The 17,730-nt window shown below is 38.5% G+C and overlaps 1 protein-coding gene across 1 annotated transcript; it reads right to left on the bottom strand.

Annotated features, from left to right (window-relative positions):
* Positions 1-472: 472 nt before the first annotated feature.
* On the bottom strand, positions 473-5,855 carry LOC149300408 (growth hormone secretagogue receptor type 1-like). Its single transcript, XM_089485398.1, has 2 exons — positions 5,120-5,855; positions 473-777 (listed from the first exon to the last, which is right to left on the bottom strand). Exons 1-2 carry the CDS (start codon positions 5,853-5,855, stop codon positions 473-475), a joined length of 1,041 nt encoding a protein of 346 aa, XP_089341524.1.
* Between the last annotated feature and the right edge of the window lie 11,875 nt (positions 5,856-17,730).

Genomic DNA, 17,730 nt, shown 5'->3' on the forward strand with positions numbered 1-17,730 from the left:
ATGAAACAAAACGGAATACAATAGATGCACTATTGCGTTTGTTCAGATTCAGTGGGGGTTTATGATTACCCGTTTGTCAATACAGAAATTCCTGAAACAGTGAGATTTGTAAAAGATCTGAATATGCTGGCTGATCACAGCTATCTCGAAGGACCCAGCTTCAAAAACAATAACAACAATTTAAAAAATGCTTCCGTTATTGAAAACAAAATCATTTCACAAAAACATGTACGCCTGTAAACAAACTCCCACACCCGTACATGGATACATTCATTTTTTACAACAAATCCTGAGTTCAACTCCTATATATATATATATATATATATATATATATATATATATATATATATATATATTCTTTTCAAATAAAAACACAGCTGTTGGTTTCTACAACATGGTCTGATGATTTATGGCTTTTGTGTCAATCAGAGAATATTTGCCCATATTGTCGCCATTTTTTTCACATTTCTTGTCACGTGCTAACATTGGACTCTGTCCAGGCTGGAGAACTTTCATAATTTGTTGTGTAAGGTGCTTTTCTTGAAACCTGCTTCAGTCTGAAAAGCCTGCAAGCAGCCACGCGATATTTTTTTGACATAATGTTATACAGAATGGGATTGATGGCAGCGCTCAGGTAGAAAAGCACAAAAGAGACCAGGTTACAGTACTGGCTGATCACAGCTATCTCCAAAGACCCAGGTTCAAAGGATTTGGAAAACAAGTAGCGCCCTAGATGAAAAGGCAGCCAGCACAAGATGAAGGCGAACACCACCACAGCTGAAAGAGAAGAGAATACAAGGTCACCAGGCTGAATATCCAGATTTTCATCCCGTCAGCATGAATTTAACAAGTGTACATTTTGCATTGGGGAAAAAACAATAATGAAAATGTATCAATTTAATATCGTCTTTTAACCATTTAGGGGATGAGAAAGCAGACAAGGCACATGTATTCAATTCTAATAGCTTTTTACCCCTTTCAGCTACAGAGGGGCAAGTAATGAGTAACTGGTGCTTTATAATATGTTTCTCAGTCCACTATACAACCTATATGATATTGCTCATTGCTGACACTTAAAGGGTTAAATGCCTGCTAGCAGTAGCTGCTATCCATGCAACTTGAATGCATTTGTAGGCCCAGTACATGATTCTCAAACTTGAGTCGTATTTTTTTCTATCTGTACCCAAGCTTAATAACAAGATAAAAATAATAAAAACTATATCCGGTTGGTTCAGCCTACAACAGGATTGGAAAGTTGTGAGCCAAGGGTAAGTTCCCATAGTTTCCAATGTATAATTTGTTGCTATGTAAATAATAAACATTGCATGTACTATCTTATTTGGATTTTCTTAGGAAGTAAAGGGAGCAATGACGAAATGATTATAATGTTATGTTTCATATTGCTCCACCTGTAATAATCTAAATGAGAAGGCAAACCCATTATTGTTTAAAGTGATGGTTTCAGCATTAAGGTTGGGAATCTACTCATGCTTTCGGTTTGCTATGTTGGGAGGCTTTGAAGGATCTGCTCTAACAACAGAACTGAGACTGAACCTTATACTAGAAGGATCAAGGGTAGACTTATAGTAAAGGCCTGTCTAGGTGATGACATCAGTCATGCTTTCCAGGACACATATTTTTTACATATTGCTGACCAGCCGACACAAAAAAAACATGGCTGATGTGGTCACCCTAGGCCTGACCCAGGGTAATTCCCCAGCACTTACCCTTGGCTGTGGGTTCCCTTACTCACACTGTACATCCTCTGTGCACAGTGCAGGGACATCATATCCCAGTGCTCCACCTCAGATGGTTATGGTGGGTTTATACAATGTACCCAAAGATTTCAGTATTGTAAATGGGCCAACTGGCTTGTAGAGTTGTTGTGAACATATGATTCAAATAGATCGATCTGGCTGATTTCCCTCCAGATCTGCTGCCCTAGGCAGGTAAAGTAATCTATTTTTTTCATTTAGGTTATCTGTGCAGCAGTACAACAATTGACCTGGGTTGAAATTATAAGTGAACGTGAACAGCAGTGGTTTTATCCTTGAGGAAGGTTTAGCAGATGATAATGGAGAAGAAGTCCTCTCCAAGTGTGGCACATATTTTTTACAATGTTAAATCATTACTTCTGTGTAATAAACTCTGCAGAGCTGCTTGGCTTTACCGGTTTTGATCTGCTGTTAAACTGGCTAACATGTCATTGTGGTGGAAAGCTCGGAGCTGGAAGTAAAAGTGAATGTATGCGGAAACTAAACAAGCAGAGAAAATAGAAATAATGTCATACTTGTCCCTTTAAAACAAACATGAATATGTATAATTGAGTTACTTGATTTGTATAAAAGCCACTTGTATATCAGTCTGCTTAATGATCCTAAGCAGGGAAGACTAAAGGATCTCAATATATATATAGCTTGGAGGAGAGATGAGAGGGGAGATGTGATAGAAACATTTAAATACAAAAAAGGGCTTTAAAAAATACAGGATGGAAGTTTATTTCAGAGGAGAAATCTTAGAACAAGAGATAATAATCTAAAACTGGAGGATGAGAGGCTTAGATGAAATGTAAGGACGTTTTATTTTACTGAGAGGGTGTTAGATAAATCGAACAGCCCCTCATTAGAAGTGGTAAATGGAAATACAGTGAGAGAATTTAAACATACATGAGACGGACATAAAAGCTACCCTGAATCTCAGACAAGACCTGATTAAGATCTGTGTCTCTTTATCAGGAAAAATGGAAGGATTAAATTGTCCCAACTGTTTTACCTGGTGTCAAATACTAATGTTTCTAAAAACCAAGATGATCTTGACTTTACCTAAAATTCCCAGGTTTGTGGAAGTTGGTGTTGGCTGAGAGTAATGACCTACTATTATTTAACTTAAAAAGTGAAATATTCTCACCTGAAAGTCTCTTTTTGTGTTACATTCATACATGGTCAGGATATTTGACCTATTGACATGAGGTTTTGACTACACTGTTCCTTCTTTTCTGAGAAAGCCATCCTCTTCCAAACTTCACACAACACATCAATATATATATATATATCAGCAGTAAAACTAAGGCACTTTTTTTCACCATGGTCAGAGAATCATATCCTAGTGACCTGATGCTTTAAAATAGATTAAATACTGGATATTGCAAGTATTGTTAACAATCATCCTCTGAATTGTTTTAAGAATTTACTGTTGCCATTCAATATTTACACCGTGCTCTACTTAGAGTCATCACGGACTGGACAGATAATAAATCAAACCTAATTAAAACCTAAATAAAAAAAATTATACATTTTATGTGGATGGCATATTATAAAAAAGCAGAAATAATATATATATATATATATATATATATATATATATATATATATATATATATATATATATATATATATATATAGGGTAGTCCTGCAATATTCCATTAACTGGGATGCACCTGGTGGTAACTGGAACTACTATTTTGGGTGCTCTCTAAATAGAAGAATCTCCACTAGTAGCTACAGATCCTACTGCTACAGTTTCAATATGTTATGCTGAAAATATACAAGTTTACATGCAAGTTTGTTAAATGTTTCTATAATATTAAGTCCTGACTCAGGGGAAATTACCTTTACCCAATCAGAAGCCAGAATCGCTAAAAAGATAAAAGCTGTCTGGAAGCTACTGATCCCATTTACAGGTTTCTATGGGAACCAATTGCAAAACATTTTTTTTATTAGACAAACAATTATTTTGCTTGCTTTTGTTTTTAACACATTCAGTTTCCAGAAAAGGATTGTTATTTGTTTTTGCTTCTCCGTCACTGATTCTTGGTCTGCTAGTAGTTTGGTTGACCACAGAAGGGTTTATTCACTAGATGGAGAGTGTCAGGAGAGTTTGCTGGAGAGCTGTGGTTTCTACGTCTTCACTTCACTATTCATTATGAAGGGCCAACACTAAACGTTTATCCAGCAAGAATGGCTGATCCTGCCATAATTCAATGTGTGAGAAGGTTCAGAGAAACCTCACTATACATTATATAGGGCCAGACAAGCTCTTTTTTGCAGAAGACACTCACTTGGATGGAACCATCATAATGTATATTGAAGTCAAGGAGTTAAATCACAACTCTCCAGTCAACTCGCCAGATAACTCTCCCTTATGTCATTTTTGGTAGCATAGACCGAATAACTAAACTGGAAAAATACCAAGACCTGCTCACCACAGCTTTACAACAATTTGAAAAGCAGAGAAGAGCATTACTTGATAATAATACATTCAACAACAATATTGCCCATGGGACAGGAGACTTCCTACCAGCCAGACAAGCATTTACAAAAAATCTTGAGATGTTATTATAGATGCAATTCCAGTATTCAACTCATCACTAAAACCATTAAAAAGATAAAATATAACAGATATCAACTGAGTTACATTGTATGCTTTGGAAAACAGCACCCCTCATCGACATAGCTTACCAGATGTGTATTATTATTATTATTATTATTATTATTATTATTATTATGCGTATTTATTCGAGTAAATATTTCTATGGCAGTCCAAGTTGATCATAACTTGTTTTACAACATATACGAAGCATCTTACAAACCTCCAGTAAAAACTACTTATTGTGCTATTTTGACATGATTTACATTATCTAGGCTTTGTGTTCGCTAAAAGGGAGAATTATCGTTCTGAAGCAACATCAGCAGCACATTGAGTAAAGTGCTGATGTTATCCAAGGACTCAAGTTATGGACCTGTGGATGGCTAACTGACACTGCATCTCTTGTGGATTGGAACCACTACCATGTTCGGTCAGTCTCCCAGGGGAGATTTAGGGGTATTTTTAAAGGGAAGATTGCAACATACAATATAAACCTTTGTTTATAGACTGAGAGTTGCCAGTGAGCAGTGATGCCAAAGGATCCCTCTGCCTGTGTAGGCTCTTTCTGGTTCTATCAGCGTCCATCATAATCTTGCATTATTCTTTTTTTTTTAATCAGAAATATTTGTCTGTTTGTAAACATCAATTGCATATGTCCACTTATCCATAGATTAGTGTACATGTATTATATATCTATGATAATGATAAAGGAATGATAGATATTCAGTAACACAACACAAATATGATGTCATACCTAGCATTTTTATAGTCTGTTTGTTATTCTTGTCCCTGTGGGATACATTTGGTCCAATGTCCTCTCTCTTCCTTCTCCATAGTTTTCTTCCGATTAGACTGTACAGGACAGTGAGACAAAACACTGGCAGGAAGAAGAAGACGCTAGATGTCCAGACCATGATATTTAGGAGACCAGATCTGATGGCATATTCAGTAGTTCTGCATTCATTAGTATCAGTAGGGTTTGTCCCGTTCTCGTGTTCAACCCCAACCAAGACAAAGATCGGTCCAGCGCTTACAAACGACACGACCCAGAGGACAAAGATGACCAGTTTCACTCTACCTTTGGTGATGACTACCTTGGCTTTCAAAGGGAAACATATCGCAAAGTACCTCTCTATACTGAGAGCGGTGATATTCAGGATTGTTGAGTAAGTGCAACTTTCACTGATGAACTGAAACAATTTACAGAGAAGGCTCCCAAAATTCCAAGGTCTGTACTGCCAGAGTTTATAGAGATCGAGGGGCATACAGAGAAAAATCAAGAGGTCTGAGAATGCCATACTAGATAAATACAGGTTGGTGGTAGTCCTCATATCCTTGTACTTAGACACTACTAACATGGTCATGATGTTCCCAAATATTCCTATTATAAACAGGAGGACACAGGTAACAGTTATCCCAGTAAGCACCTGCACAGGGAAGACATATAGTGGTTCATCATACAGCGAGTTGTTGTAATAATAATAATCCATCCTGGAGTCATGTATGAAAGTCTCATTGAACATATTTCCTCCTTACTTCCCCATAGTGTTACCTGCTATAATCTTCTGCTCCCCTGGCCATCAGTGGTCAGAAGAGATCCTCTAATGAAATATCTTCATTTTCAAGTAAATGGACAACTGCAGTCTTCACAAATAACTAAGATTTCTGGTCTTCTAGCAGGTGTCACTCCCATTGTTTTCCAGTAGTTTTAATCCACATAAACTCGAGTAGTGCCAGATAAAGTCTTACCTTCATGATAAAAAGTATGTCAAATTATGAGAAAGGGTATAACAATGGTCCATACTTGCTCCATATTTTTGCATTTTCTTGGAGCTAGAGTTCCTGTAAAAGTAATTTCTTTTGGTAGTGGTAGTGTAGTTAATTAATTCATTCAGTCAATAGTTGTGGGTTCCTTGGGTAGATAGGTGCAAATATTTGCAGACAGCTGATGTTCTATTTAAGATGTTCTTCTTTGCCGGTGGACCATTCATCTCTTCTTAGTGAATGTGGAGGGATGCATTGTATTCCTGGAGCTTGTCTGATGTGAAGAAACTGAAGAGAGGACCCTAGCCCTTCCCTTCTCTCCTCCCTCCCTCTCTCTCTCTCTCTCTCCCTCTCTCCCCCTCTTTCTCTCTCTACTGTAGCATCTTTCAGCTGGTTTTCCGACCGGATCCTGCTCCAGGCACACAGCGCAGAGCACGTACATCATTTTTCAGACTTCCCAAATCTGTTGAATGTATATTTAATGCAAATTAATGTTAAACTTCCTAATCTCTTATTTTAAATAAAATAAAGAAAATGAAACCCTTTTATGTGTGTTCAAATAACCCACTTGAAATAATATGAGCATATATAAGCCCCTATTTCTGCTCATTATACTAAATTGGCAGTCACAATAAGACATTTCTACCTATAATCATATCACTTTTAATTATTCTTTCTTGTCTTTCTGTCCATCTCCATTTTCCTTTCCTCTCTACCTTTTCTGCATTGTCTGTCCTTGTCTTTCGTTATTGTTCTCTATCAGTAACCTTTTAAACTCACAACCTCTGCTCTTTTGCATCTCACCTCCTTTTCCTTCTTTTTTAAGCCCCTTCTCATGCATTCTTTGTGTCTCTACACCCCCCCCCCCCCCAACTTCTTCCTTCTGGTTTTCGAAGAAAGATTTATTGAAAGATACCAATTAATCAGTTATAAATTAAGAGGTCTAGGATGGAGTGATATTTCATGGAGGCAGAGTGGAGACTCTTATAAAACACTGTTTAATATTAGACATATACCAGCTGCTAAGGGATTTTAATATTTACAGGACAGGAAGAATTTGGAAACTTGAGAATGGAGAACAAGTGAAAGCATAACTTTTGCAGACCCTGCAGGATACATTTTCCAAGTGAGATGTTTAGGTCTTGATCCGATTCATTAGTACCAGGAGAATTCCAAACCAGACATCTCTAGGCTCTGTTAATGTATAATTGCCTTTATTGCCTATACTATTAACACCTTGAGTGCTGGAAGAAATCATAGTGTAACCTAGAATGCCAACTACAGTATGTATGAATGGTGCCTCACAGATGGAGCATCAACCTGAAGTGTAAATGTTAAACATTGGAGGTTCAACGTGCCATAAATGCTTCCAGTGACTACCTAAAGTTTTTCTGATCTTTTATCAATTTTCAAGCATTAGTTTCAGATGTCTTAAGTCTAGAGCACTAGTTCTGGAGATGGAAATGCTATTCAACCACTACCAGGGAGGCCAGATGACATATCATAAAGTAATTACCAAAAGATTTTAGAGAGTTTAAAGTTACTGGCACAGAACAAAGAAGGAAAGAGGACGACTTGGAAGGAAGAAAAAGTAGATAGTAAATACTAAATACTTATGTAAATGTGAGAGACATGTGGATGGAAAGAAAAGGAGAACTGATAATGAAGAACAAGAAAAGAGACAATTGATTTCATTAAAGAAAAAATGTCTAATTTGTCTGATAGTTACTGACTGTTCTGTAAGAATAAGGCAGCTTATATGGCAGAAAAGTAATTAAATACGGTATTTAAAGAAATAGTAAATAAACTGTACATACAGGTGTGCTTGAGAACCAACTTCAGACCGTCTGCTATATCATATTGGAGAAATGGGATTTAAATACCTGTAACTCTTTATAGGAATCTAACCTAATTCCCACCTTGCAGAAAGTATGAACATCACAATAAACTGCTCAGTAGCAGTTTTATTTATACATACATTTTAGGAGCAGTACAGGGAATCTGTGTCATACTCCCTCATGTCTCCCCTCCAACCTATGTAAGGCCTCATAAAAACAGGGGACCCTAAGCAGCTGCTTAATTATGTTATATTGTGGCACCAGAAAAACAAAATGAGAGCCCCATCTTAGACAGAAAATGCACAATGCTGAAATAGAGAAATATTCCGGGCTGCTCGACGATTCCTCATTCCTACAAGGATCAGCATGAACACAACCCCAGGGCTCACAGCGCCTCTCCAAAGCGCATGGGAACAACATAGAAAAGAACAAGGTCCCGCACTCCAAACCTAAGTATCAAAATATCTTTATTGAATGGTGTGCCAAAGAATCCACATGGATATGCCAAAGAATCCACATGGACTAGTTTCACGGTAAACTTACTTATAAGCTGAAATAGCCTGCCCTATAGGAAGGTCCCCTATTCAGGAGGGGAATCGCTGTTTTTTTACTCACTTGCGCCATTACAGTGGCAATTGTGACAGCATTTGTGAGGAAGCCTAAATCTATAGGGCTGTGTCTGTCTTTATGGGGGGAAGGTACAGTACGCTTAAACAATATGTAGGTGTATTAGCCCCTCATCTGAAAGCAGTTGAAATATAGTTATTCCTTCTGTCTGCCATATATAATTGATAGTAAACGGGGAGGTAGAAGTGGTAATACTTGGTGGTTTCTTTTGGATTGGCAGTATGTGTCAGCTCTGTTTTGTGCATTTATTTTTTTTATTTAAGTATACTTTTCTGAAAGACGCCATCTTTGGAATTTTCCAATATATCTACAGGTGGATTAAGTTTATGTCTGTTAAGTGCCTATATTTCAAAGCTTGAAGAAGTAATGCATGGTCCATGACTTGAAAGATTTGCTTTCTGTGAATCTCGCTGCCAATGCCAATGTTAATAAACTCTTCTAGTGATTATAGCACACAACATTCTCGGGTACCTACCTATGACCGCTGTATCTTCTGTAAATGTCATGTACATTTTTCTCACATCACTGTGGGAATTGTTTGCAAAGTTGAGAAAGAAATGTTTTTAGCAAATGTGCCACCTGCTGCAGGCTATTATTATTTCATACATAGAACGAATGCTGCTGTTTTAGAAACAGAATTTGAAGGCAGATAAAATCCATTTGGGTTCATCTGGTCTGACCATTTTAACTGCTGTAAAAAACATCAGACCTTACTTGGTTCTTGGCCTTGTCTTGTTTTTGGCATAGCATTAGTCTTATGCTAGGCATGTTTGAATTTCCTTGCTGTTTTTAACTTCTACCACTTCTGCTGTCCTCAGTGAAGTTAAATGTCCTTAAATTGCATTTAAGGCCTACCGCCCTTTAAATTTTGGATACATTATGTCTTCGCCTGTGCTGTCTTACCTAAGAAAATCTTGATTCTAGTTTGTACTGGGGCCCATACTTTCTTAGCAGTATTACAAAAAGCATCTTGCAGACACCCACGTGTGTAACCAGGGTACACATTCCTGGTGGAACATGCCAAATTGCAAGTGATTTAAGTAAATAAGTCAAATGGTCAAAGACAGTCTGATGTTGATAAATGTGATATCATCCTCTTGGGAAGTAAAAATATTAAAAATCCAAAGGCAAAATATTGCATTGGTTAAGTAAAAGAAGTACAATCATTGATTTTATAATAAAGTATAACAAGACAATTTAATTGAAGCCTATAGTCCTTAACCTATACACACAAGCCAATATGGGTATGGTACAATCATAGCTCCTGCCTACACAATGCCTATTTCATGTTCATGACAACTTGGCCATTTTTAAACCTGACACTTATGGGTTCTCCATGTGGCAGGTCAGTCTGACAAATGCAGTCGAGAAATATGCAGAATTCATACACTGCACTTAATGTGTGAAAATGACACACGCTATCTAATCATGTATTTAAAATCGTTCCATGAATAATACTTACTTGAACTTTCCTTAAGATGACCATCGTGTTCTATGCAAACACTCACATTGTCGATTTGATGGAGTGGCCCTGATCATGGATTGTGGTGCATTTTATCTAGACCTGCAACTAATGGATCGATTTGTCTATCACTTTTACTGACATAAGGGAGCAGCTGCACAATTCAGTCGGTGTCACAAAAGTACATGTAAATGTTTGCTTATAATATTCAGCCTAACAAACGAAGGCCACTTGCTGCATACGAGGCAGCTGCTGCATTCAATATTCATGATAAAAACCAGAAACAATTTAGAGAAATCAAATTGCATAACAAAAAAAATGTCAACAGATCTTGAATGCGTGCCAACAAGTAAGGTTATTGTCTGTTGCATAAGATATATTGTAGTACAAAGTATACATAGCAGATAATGTTATCTGTATAATAACTGATTCAGCATATTGCCTATCATATAAACTTTCCATCTGCTGGATTTAAATGCCGGTTATGTTTTCTTAAACATTGTGAGACAAGCAAATTACATTGATCTGTCATTTGCATGAAATATTGTATGTATGGTTTACATAACTATGATTATAGTTGCATCCATTGAGGTCAGAGACCTCTTCATGAAGGGTAATCAACACAGCCACCTCCTAGGAAACATTTTATTATTACTGTTAATTAAATAGTTATTAACAGAGGAAGGATGGCAAGCCCAGCCAAACATGACAAGGGCATAACAAAATATAGCTAGCATGTCCAACGTGCATTAAAAAGCTTTAGGATGAGCACAGAATTATCAAATCTGGCTTTTCATGTTTTTGTTAATTGTCCAAATTCTCTCAACTCCCAATATTTGCATGCCGCAAAACCACCATTACAGAGGCAATTTACACAACTTCAGATCCCATGATGCTAAAATATATATTTTTGAATGACTCAATTTGATTTTCTACTTGTGCATTTGTTTTTCGGACGAATGAGAAAACGAACACGAATAGTGGGTTTTCGTTGTTCAAACCGAAAAACGAAGAAACAACGGTGGCGGCAGTGATGTCTACTAATCTCCCTGGTCCCTTCCCCATCTAGCCTACCTTATCTACACAGAATCGCAGGGGTTGACGGAAGCGGAAATCCATAGGTTCGCCATCAGGGGTTAAGGGGCTGTGCCAACAACTCTATTGGTCGCCAGGAGGGGGCTCGTCTGGCATCCACCAATTGGTTGATGCCAGGGAGGACCCTGCAGGCGACCAATAGGCTCACTCGCACGGTCTTTTTAACTCCTGTTGGCGAACCTACGGTTTTCCGCTCCCGTTAACCCCTGCGATGCTGCATCGATAACGGGAGCCGAAATCCGTAGGTTCGCTGTCAGCGGTTAACTTGGTACAACTTGGCCGGCAGAGACCACTGGTCTCCCTGCTCCAACAGTTAAAAGTCTGCACAAACGACCAATAAAGTCGCTTGTATGGACCTTTAACTGTTGCTGCCGGCCAAGCCGCTGGACCAGGATTTTAAAAGTCTGTACAAGCGACTCTATTGGTCGCCAGCAGGGGGCTCGTCTGCCATCAACTAATGAAGTACATGTGTACCCTGAGGAGGACCCTGCAGGCGACCAATAGAGTTCCTCGTACAGACATTTAAAATCCTGGCTCCAAAGCTTCTGGGTAGTCTGTGCCATGTTAACCCCGTATGAACCCCTTCTACAAAAAAAGGCAAAAAATAGAGAAAAAATCGAACACGATGAATGTACACAAATATTCGCCCGTACCGAACACAGGAACGGGAGAATATTCGCGGAATACGAAGATTTTTTCCCCCACGAAGACGAACACGAAGAGTTGGCCGGCGCTCAAGTCAAGCCAAGGGGCCGCCCGAAATCGGGCGGCGGCGGCAAGGGTTCCCAAGCCAAGGGGCCGCCCGAAATCGGGCCCCGGCGGCAGGGGGGCCCAAGCCAAGGGGCCGCCCGAAATATTTTTTCCGGTTTTTTTTGTTTTTTTTTTTTAAATAAGGCAAGCCAGGCCACGGAGCTGGCGACGGCCGCCTAGTCATTGATGCAGCGTGAGGGGCCCCCTCACGCTCAGAGTGCAGGAGCACCGGATCGCATCAAGCATGAGCATGAGGGGTGAAAGCTCCGCCCCCTCACACAGACTGCAGGAGCAGTGGATCGTGCCACGAGAGCTGCATGAGGGGTGAAAGCTCCGCCCCATCACACAGCTGGAGCTGGAGCACCGGATGTCGTGTCACTCACTGACATCCTGTTTGAAAATAAAACGGCAGTCTTCATCTATCAGGGCCCCAAAGTGGAAGGAATAGTTAGGTCAGTACAATAATGTATTTAAAAAAAAATTTGTATGTGTGTATATGGCATTAAATTATTATTTAATTATTATTTAAATTATAAACATAAAAATAAATCTATGTGTGTGTCTATGGAGGGGGACAAAATGCATAAAGTTTTTTTTTTAAATTCTTAAAAAAAATGGAGATTCCTAGATTTCTTTTTATATAGATTTTTATATAATTGTCTAGACACATATATAAACACTTATATATAGATTAGACACACAAGTTCAGCTCCCCAGTGTCACCTTTGTCCCCATCCAGCCAGGCACAGGATGGGCTGTTTGGGGACAAAGATGGCAAACCCTACGTGTGTTATCTGGGTGCTGGTCAGGTTCTATGTGGGCAGTGTGGAGACCAGGGCTGGTTTTGGGGTGTGCAACCTGTGATCTATGCTTATAATTTAGGGGGTTTTATCTATACCTTTAATGCAGAGTTTTTATGTGAATTCTATTTGATCTATATCTGCAATGCTGGGTTTGTGTGTTATTCTGTTGATCTATATCCGCTATGCTATGTTTCCATACATTATTTATGTATTCAAAGAAAAAGGGGCGCATGTACAAAAGGGGCCCTTTGTACATGCGCCCCTTTTTCTTTGATTTTTTTACAGATATGATTCAATATGTAAATTGAATATGTTGAAAAAAAATTGTTGGGTAAAAATCATGGTTTTTTTTGGGGGGGTGAGGGGGTGGGGGGGCCCTTAACAGATTCTCGCACCCGGGCCCTGAGGCGTCTAGTTACGCCCCTGCTCACAAAGCACCTTATATCACCATCTGCTGGTAGAAAATAATATTGCATCAGAAGTGATTCTCAATAAACTGCAAAATAAGAATCTGGTTGAGGAAGAAGGAGTATGGTATTTAAAAAATAATGCATTTCATTCATACAAGAAAATTTTAAGGCATCTTCTTACAGGTTGTATGCCTAATTGCCTATTATTGTGCTATAGAACACTTAGCAGTTATGGAAACCATTTGATGGAATTACGCTAAAAAAAAACAGTTTTTAGTATTATGAATGAAAATGAATCAAATCACCCTCATTGGATAGCACTGTTTTGGGTTTTTTTGTAAAGAAATTGAGAGAAATGGACACCAGAATGCGTTAGAACTAATGTTGCCATGTGTCCTGGATTCACCTAGACACCAGAATAATGGGGAGTGTGGGAGCTGGAAAAAAGAGGTATTTCCTACATGCTTTCATTAAAGTTTTACTGCAATTATGTTGCTATTAGTGTTTAAGGAATTTAAAGAAACATTTTTTCTTACTACAGTTGTCCTTTTAGAAATTAAGTAAAAAAATCATTTACTTCTTGCATGCTCAATGCTCACCAACAGGAAGAATACAAGTAAATTATAATCAGCAGGTAAGGAAAGGGTTTTTTATTTAATCTCTTTCTGTTCCTGGTACGCTGGATTTCCTGACATCAAAGACAATACAGGAAAGCTACAATAGCAATAAATATCAGGAAAGGTTAGTGTACATAAAATAATGTTTGCGTAAAAGATAATTTCTACAATTTTTACTATTAATAAATGGATTTTCAAAAATTTTGTTTTTTAAAACAGTTTTAGTTTTTGAATTATATAATGGTGCGGACAGATGCATATTAGCCATGCGCACTAGCTCAGTGATGTACCCCAATCTATTAGACTAACAGCCTCAGTCATTTTGTTGAAATCTTAATCGCTCAGCTGGACACTCTGACTAATGAAAGTGTATGAATGAACAGACTTCATTAGCATTGCCATAAAAAATCAGCTCAGTGCCGTGTCAGAGCAGAAATAGCCACCCAACATAGCAGATGACTGACAACAATGGCGGCTTCCAGGTCTGCAGATAATGGAAGGGTATTGGAACAAAGTGAGATAAAACCATTGTTTTTAGCAATGCTGACCTACATTACTGTATACAGCACTATATTGTTGCCTCATTTTTTTCTACAGAATTTTCCCTTTTTTAAAAAAAATTGCGCAATATTTATTTCAAGGTTCAAACCTGTCCAAATAGACACTGATAAAAATCATATACTATTCTTAATGTCACCCTTCACTCTAAGTTCCACAAATAAATGTATGAATATTTATAAGCATTAATCCAAGCCTGTGAAGGGCAGCTAAAACCAAGTTTTATGTTCTGGGCGATGAATACAATGCCAATTTACCAAGCTGCTCAGAAGCATTTGAGGCGTGTACCACTAATCAGCTCAGAATAAAGCTCCCTTGTTATAGTTTTTGTGTTATATATAGCAATTGGCCATGTTTGCACTGTAGATTTTGTTTACATATTGTGGCTTCAGAATAACATTTTGTGCTGTTTACTTTACCATGCATAATGTAAAGAAACGTGTGCAGCGTTGAATACATTTCAGGGTGCCAGACTAGTAATGCTGTTATTAAATTACCCCTTTGATCAAAAGCAGCATTTTTCATAACTACAAAGCACCTGCTTTTCTTAACTGCCATCAGAAGTGGTGTATGATGATTCAATAAGGGTATTTAAACATGCATGGATAGGGATAAAGCTACCCTGAATCTAGGACAAGATTTACATTGGGAAAAATGTACAGATTAGATGGACTGAAAAGTTCATATCTGCTGCCAAATTCTATGTTTCTATCTATATGCATTAGAAAAGTAAATAACTAGATCCACCTGCATGTATAGTTGTATTTTATCACCATCTAGTGGTTAAATGAAGAATGTGCATCAAAACAGCAAGCATTCCTCCTCTGTCAGAGATAGTCACCCAACATAGCACACGATTGACAACAGTCAGTGTTGAATATTTCATTTGACTTTTTTGTTTGTCTACTATGTTTGACATATAAATTACCATAAAAAAAACTAACAGCACTAAAGATGTTCAGAATAATTCTAGAGTTTGTGCTCTTTAAATGGTGCCTATCATGAGCAACAAATAGACATTATAAGTTCAACATCTTCTAGAGCTGGTCAATATTGCAGCTATATTTTCCTACTGATTTTCTCAGAATCTGCATTATTATTCCTTCTCACTAAATTATTGCTCCCCATTTGTGCTGTTATATGTTGTTGTCGGACCTTAGGGGTTAGAGATTTTGGTGCAGACTTTGAAAAGTCTGCACTCTAACAGTGTCCCTGCTGCCAGTGATTGTATGGATGGATTCATTGACTGGTGTCCATTTTGTAAAAAAAACACTAATGCATATTTTCTGTGTTTCTAAAGCTCTAATAATTGTTCTGGATGATAACCTTATATAGATAACACCCCTGTAACATGTGACAATGTTGCCATTATTAACTAGCCACCAAAGTTTAAACCAAATAACATATATTGACCATAGCGAACATGTAAGATCAAAACATGTAAGACCAAGCGTCCAGTACAGACTTAACAGCCCCTCAATTACTGAGCCCACCAGCGTTCCATGCCCAGTAGTCCTTAGCTCTTTTGCTTGCGCATTTTGCCACCATACTACAAGACAGTTAGCTCATGCGCCGTCCCAGCCGTAAACATAACACCACCTGCCACGTCATGTAATATGACACACCTTGCAAATCATGTGCTCCCCCACACCTCCAGGTCTCAACCTAATTAAAAGTGTCCAAATAACCAGAGCGACATCCTAGCAACAATAGAACCTCAACATTTCGCCTTCTAGATCCAGATGACGTATTACCAAACCTCCCTGAAAGGCTACGAACCAAGCCATGGTTTTATCCACCTGTTTCAGAGTCCTCTCAATACCAACTAATGAATGAGCCCCTTTCCACTTTCACTTTTCAAAACACATACCTCTAAATGGCAGGAAACGAATGGCCCCATGACTGGAATCAAAACCCAGGTGCCTACCAGAGTGTCAGCCCCCAACAGGAGGAATCAGTGGCTGCTCCAGTCGGAAAAGAATGCGTATCAACTTCATTCGTCTGCCACTGTGATGCAACCAGGCATCGCCGGATAACTGCCAAAAACAGAAATTTGGACAAAGCTAAGCTATTTGAATAAATTAAAAGAGAGCCCCCGATTTCTGCATTTAAGTACTGAAATAAGCCACTGGACAAAACAGGTTGCCTGGGAGCTTCCTTAAAACCACATTCCTTTGACCAGCTAATCTCCTCCTGTAATAAATCACGATTTGTTTTCATACAAACTTTATTTTAACGATAATTGCCTGGTTCTAGCAAACATTGTCCATTCGTTGCCATGTGTAGTCAGTTCCATTACAAGCCATTTGGCGCTCCTTGATGAGGAGGGACTGTGTATAGGAGGGTATACAGACTAATAGGTAGACATAGCCAAAAAAAACACAGGGGAGGGGGTCTCATTGCTGGTTATGGCTGTAAATAAATGGGTCCAACACAGAGGCGTATCTACTGAAAATAGCGCCTATGGCAAGCACTGAAATTGCGCCCCTGTCCAAATATCTAAAACCCATTTACTAGCCCCTGCTGCCCATATATATATATATATAAATATTAGTCCCTGCTGCCGATAGCAGGTATAGATCAACACACAAACCCAGATCAATTGAAATTCACTTGTGATCTCAGCACCGAAGGTATATATCAAATAAACAGAATCAGACATACAAATCCTGTATTTGCAGGTATACAATAATAATATATGAAACGTAGCATCGCAGGTATAGATCAACTGAATAAGACATATTAACCCTGTATTTGCAGGTACACATAAATAATGTATGGAAACATAGCATAGCAGATATGGATCTACAGAATAACACAAAAACCCAGCTTTGCAGGTACAGATCAATTGGAATTCACATAAAAACACGGCATTAAAGGTATATTTAAAACCCCCTAAATTACAGGCATAGATCACAGGCTGCACACCCCAAAGCCAGCCCTGGCGTCCACACTGCCCACATAGAACCTGGCCAGCACCCAGATTACACACATAAGATTTGCAATCTTTGTCCCCAAATAGCCCAGCACAAGTCAACTTTGTCCCCAAACAGTCCGGCCAGTGCCATTTTTGTCCCATATACACCCTGCCTGTGCCATCTTGGTCCCCAAGGCTCAAACCTCCTGCTAGTGCCATCTTTGCCCTTCCACAATTATACATCTATGATACACAAACACTTTTACAGTCACTCACTAATTCACACTTTAATTCAGACAACTCATCCACATATTAACTCATGCTCTCCCTCATTCAGACAATTCATCCACACATTAACTCATGCTCTCTCTCATTCACTCAATGCATCCACACATTAATGCACACTCTTTACTTAGATCTACCCCCTCTCCCTCCCTCATCACTTTTTAACCCCCTCCCTCCCTCATCACTTTTTAACTCCCTCCCTCATCACTTTTTTAACTCCCTCCCTCATCACTTTTTAA

This window comes from Sceloporus occidentalis, unplaced genomic scaffold, assembly GCF_023333645.1.
Source record: "Sceloporus occidentalis isolate IW3139 unplaced genomic scaffold, rSceOcc1.0.p SCAF_25, whole genome shotgun sequence".
Classification (NCBI taxonomy): domain Eukaryota; kingdom Metazoa; phylum Chordata; class Lepidosauria; order Squamata; family Phrynosomatidae; genus Sceloporus; species Sceloporus occidentalis.

What these genes read in the sequence shown, in the direction of transcription:
- LOC149300408 (XM_089485398.1), bottom strand. Translation starts at nt 5,855, where the DNA reads ATGGATTATTATTATTACAACAACTCGCTGTATGATGAACCACTATAT. An exon ending in ACAGACTATAAAAATGCTAG is followed by an intron (nt 778 to 5,119) that starts GTATGACATCAT and finishes CTTCTCTTTCAG; the next exon opens with CTGTGGTGGTGTTCGCCTTC.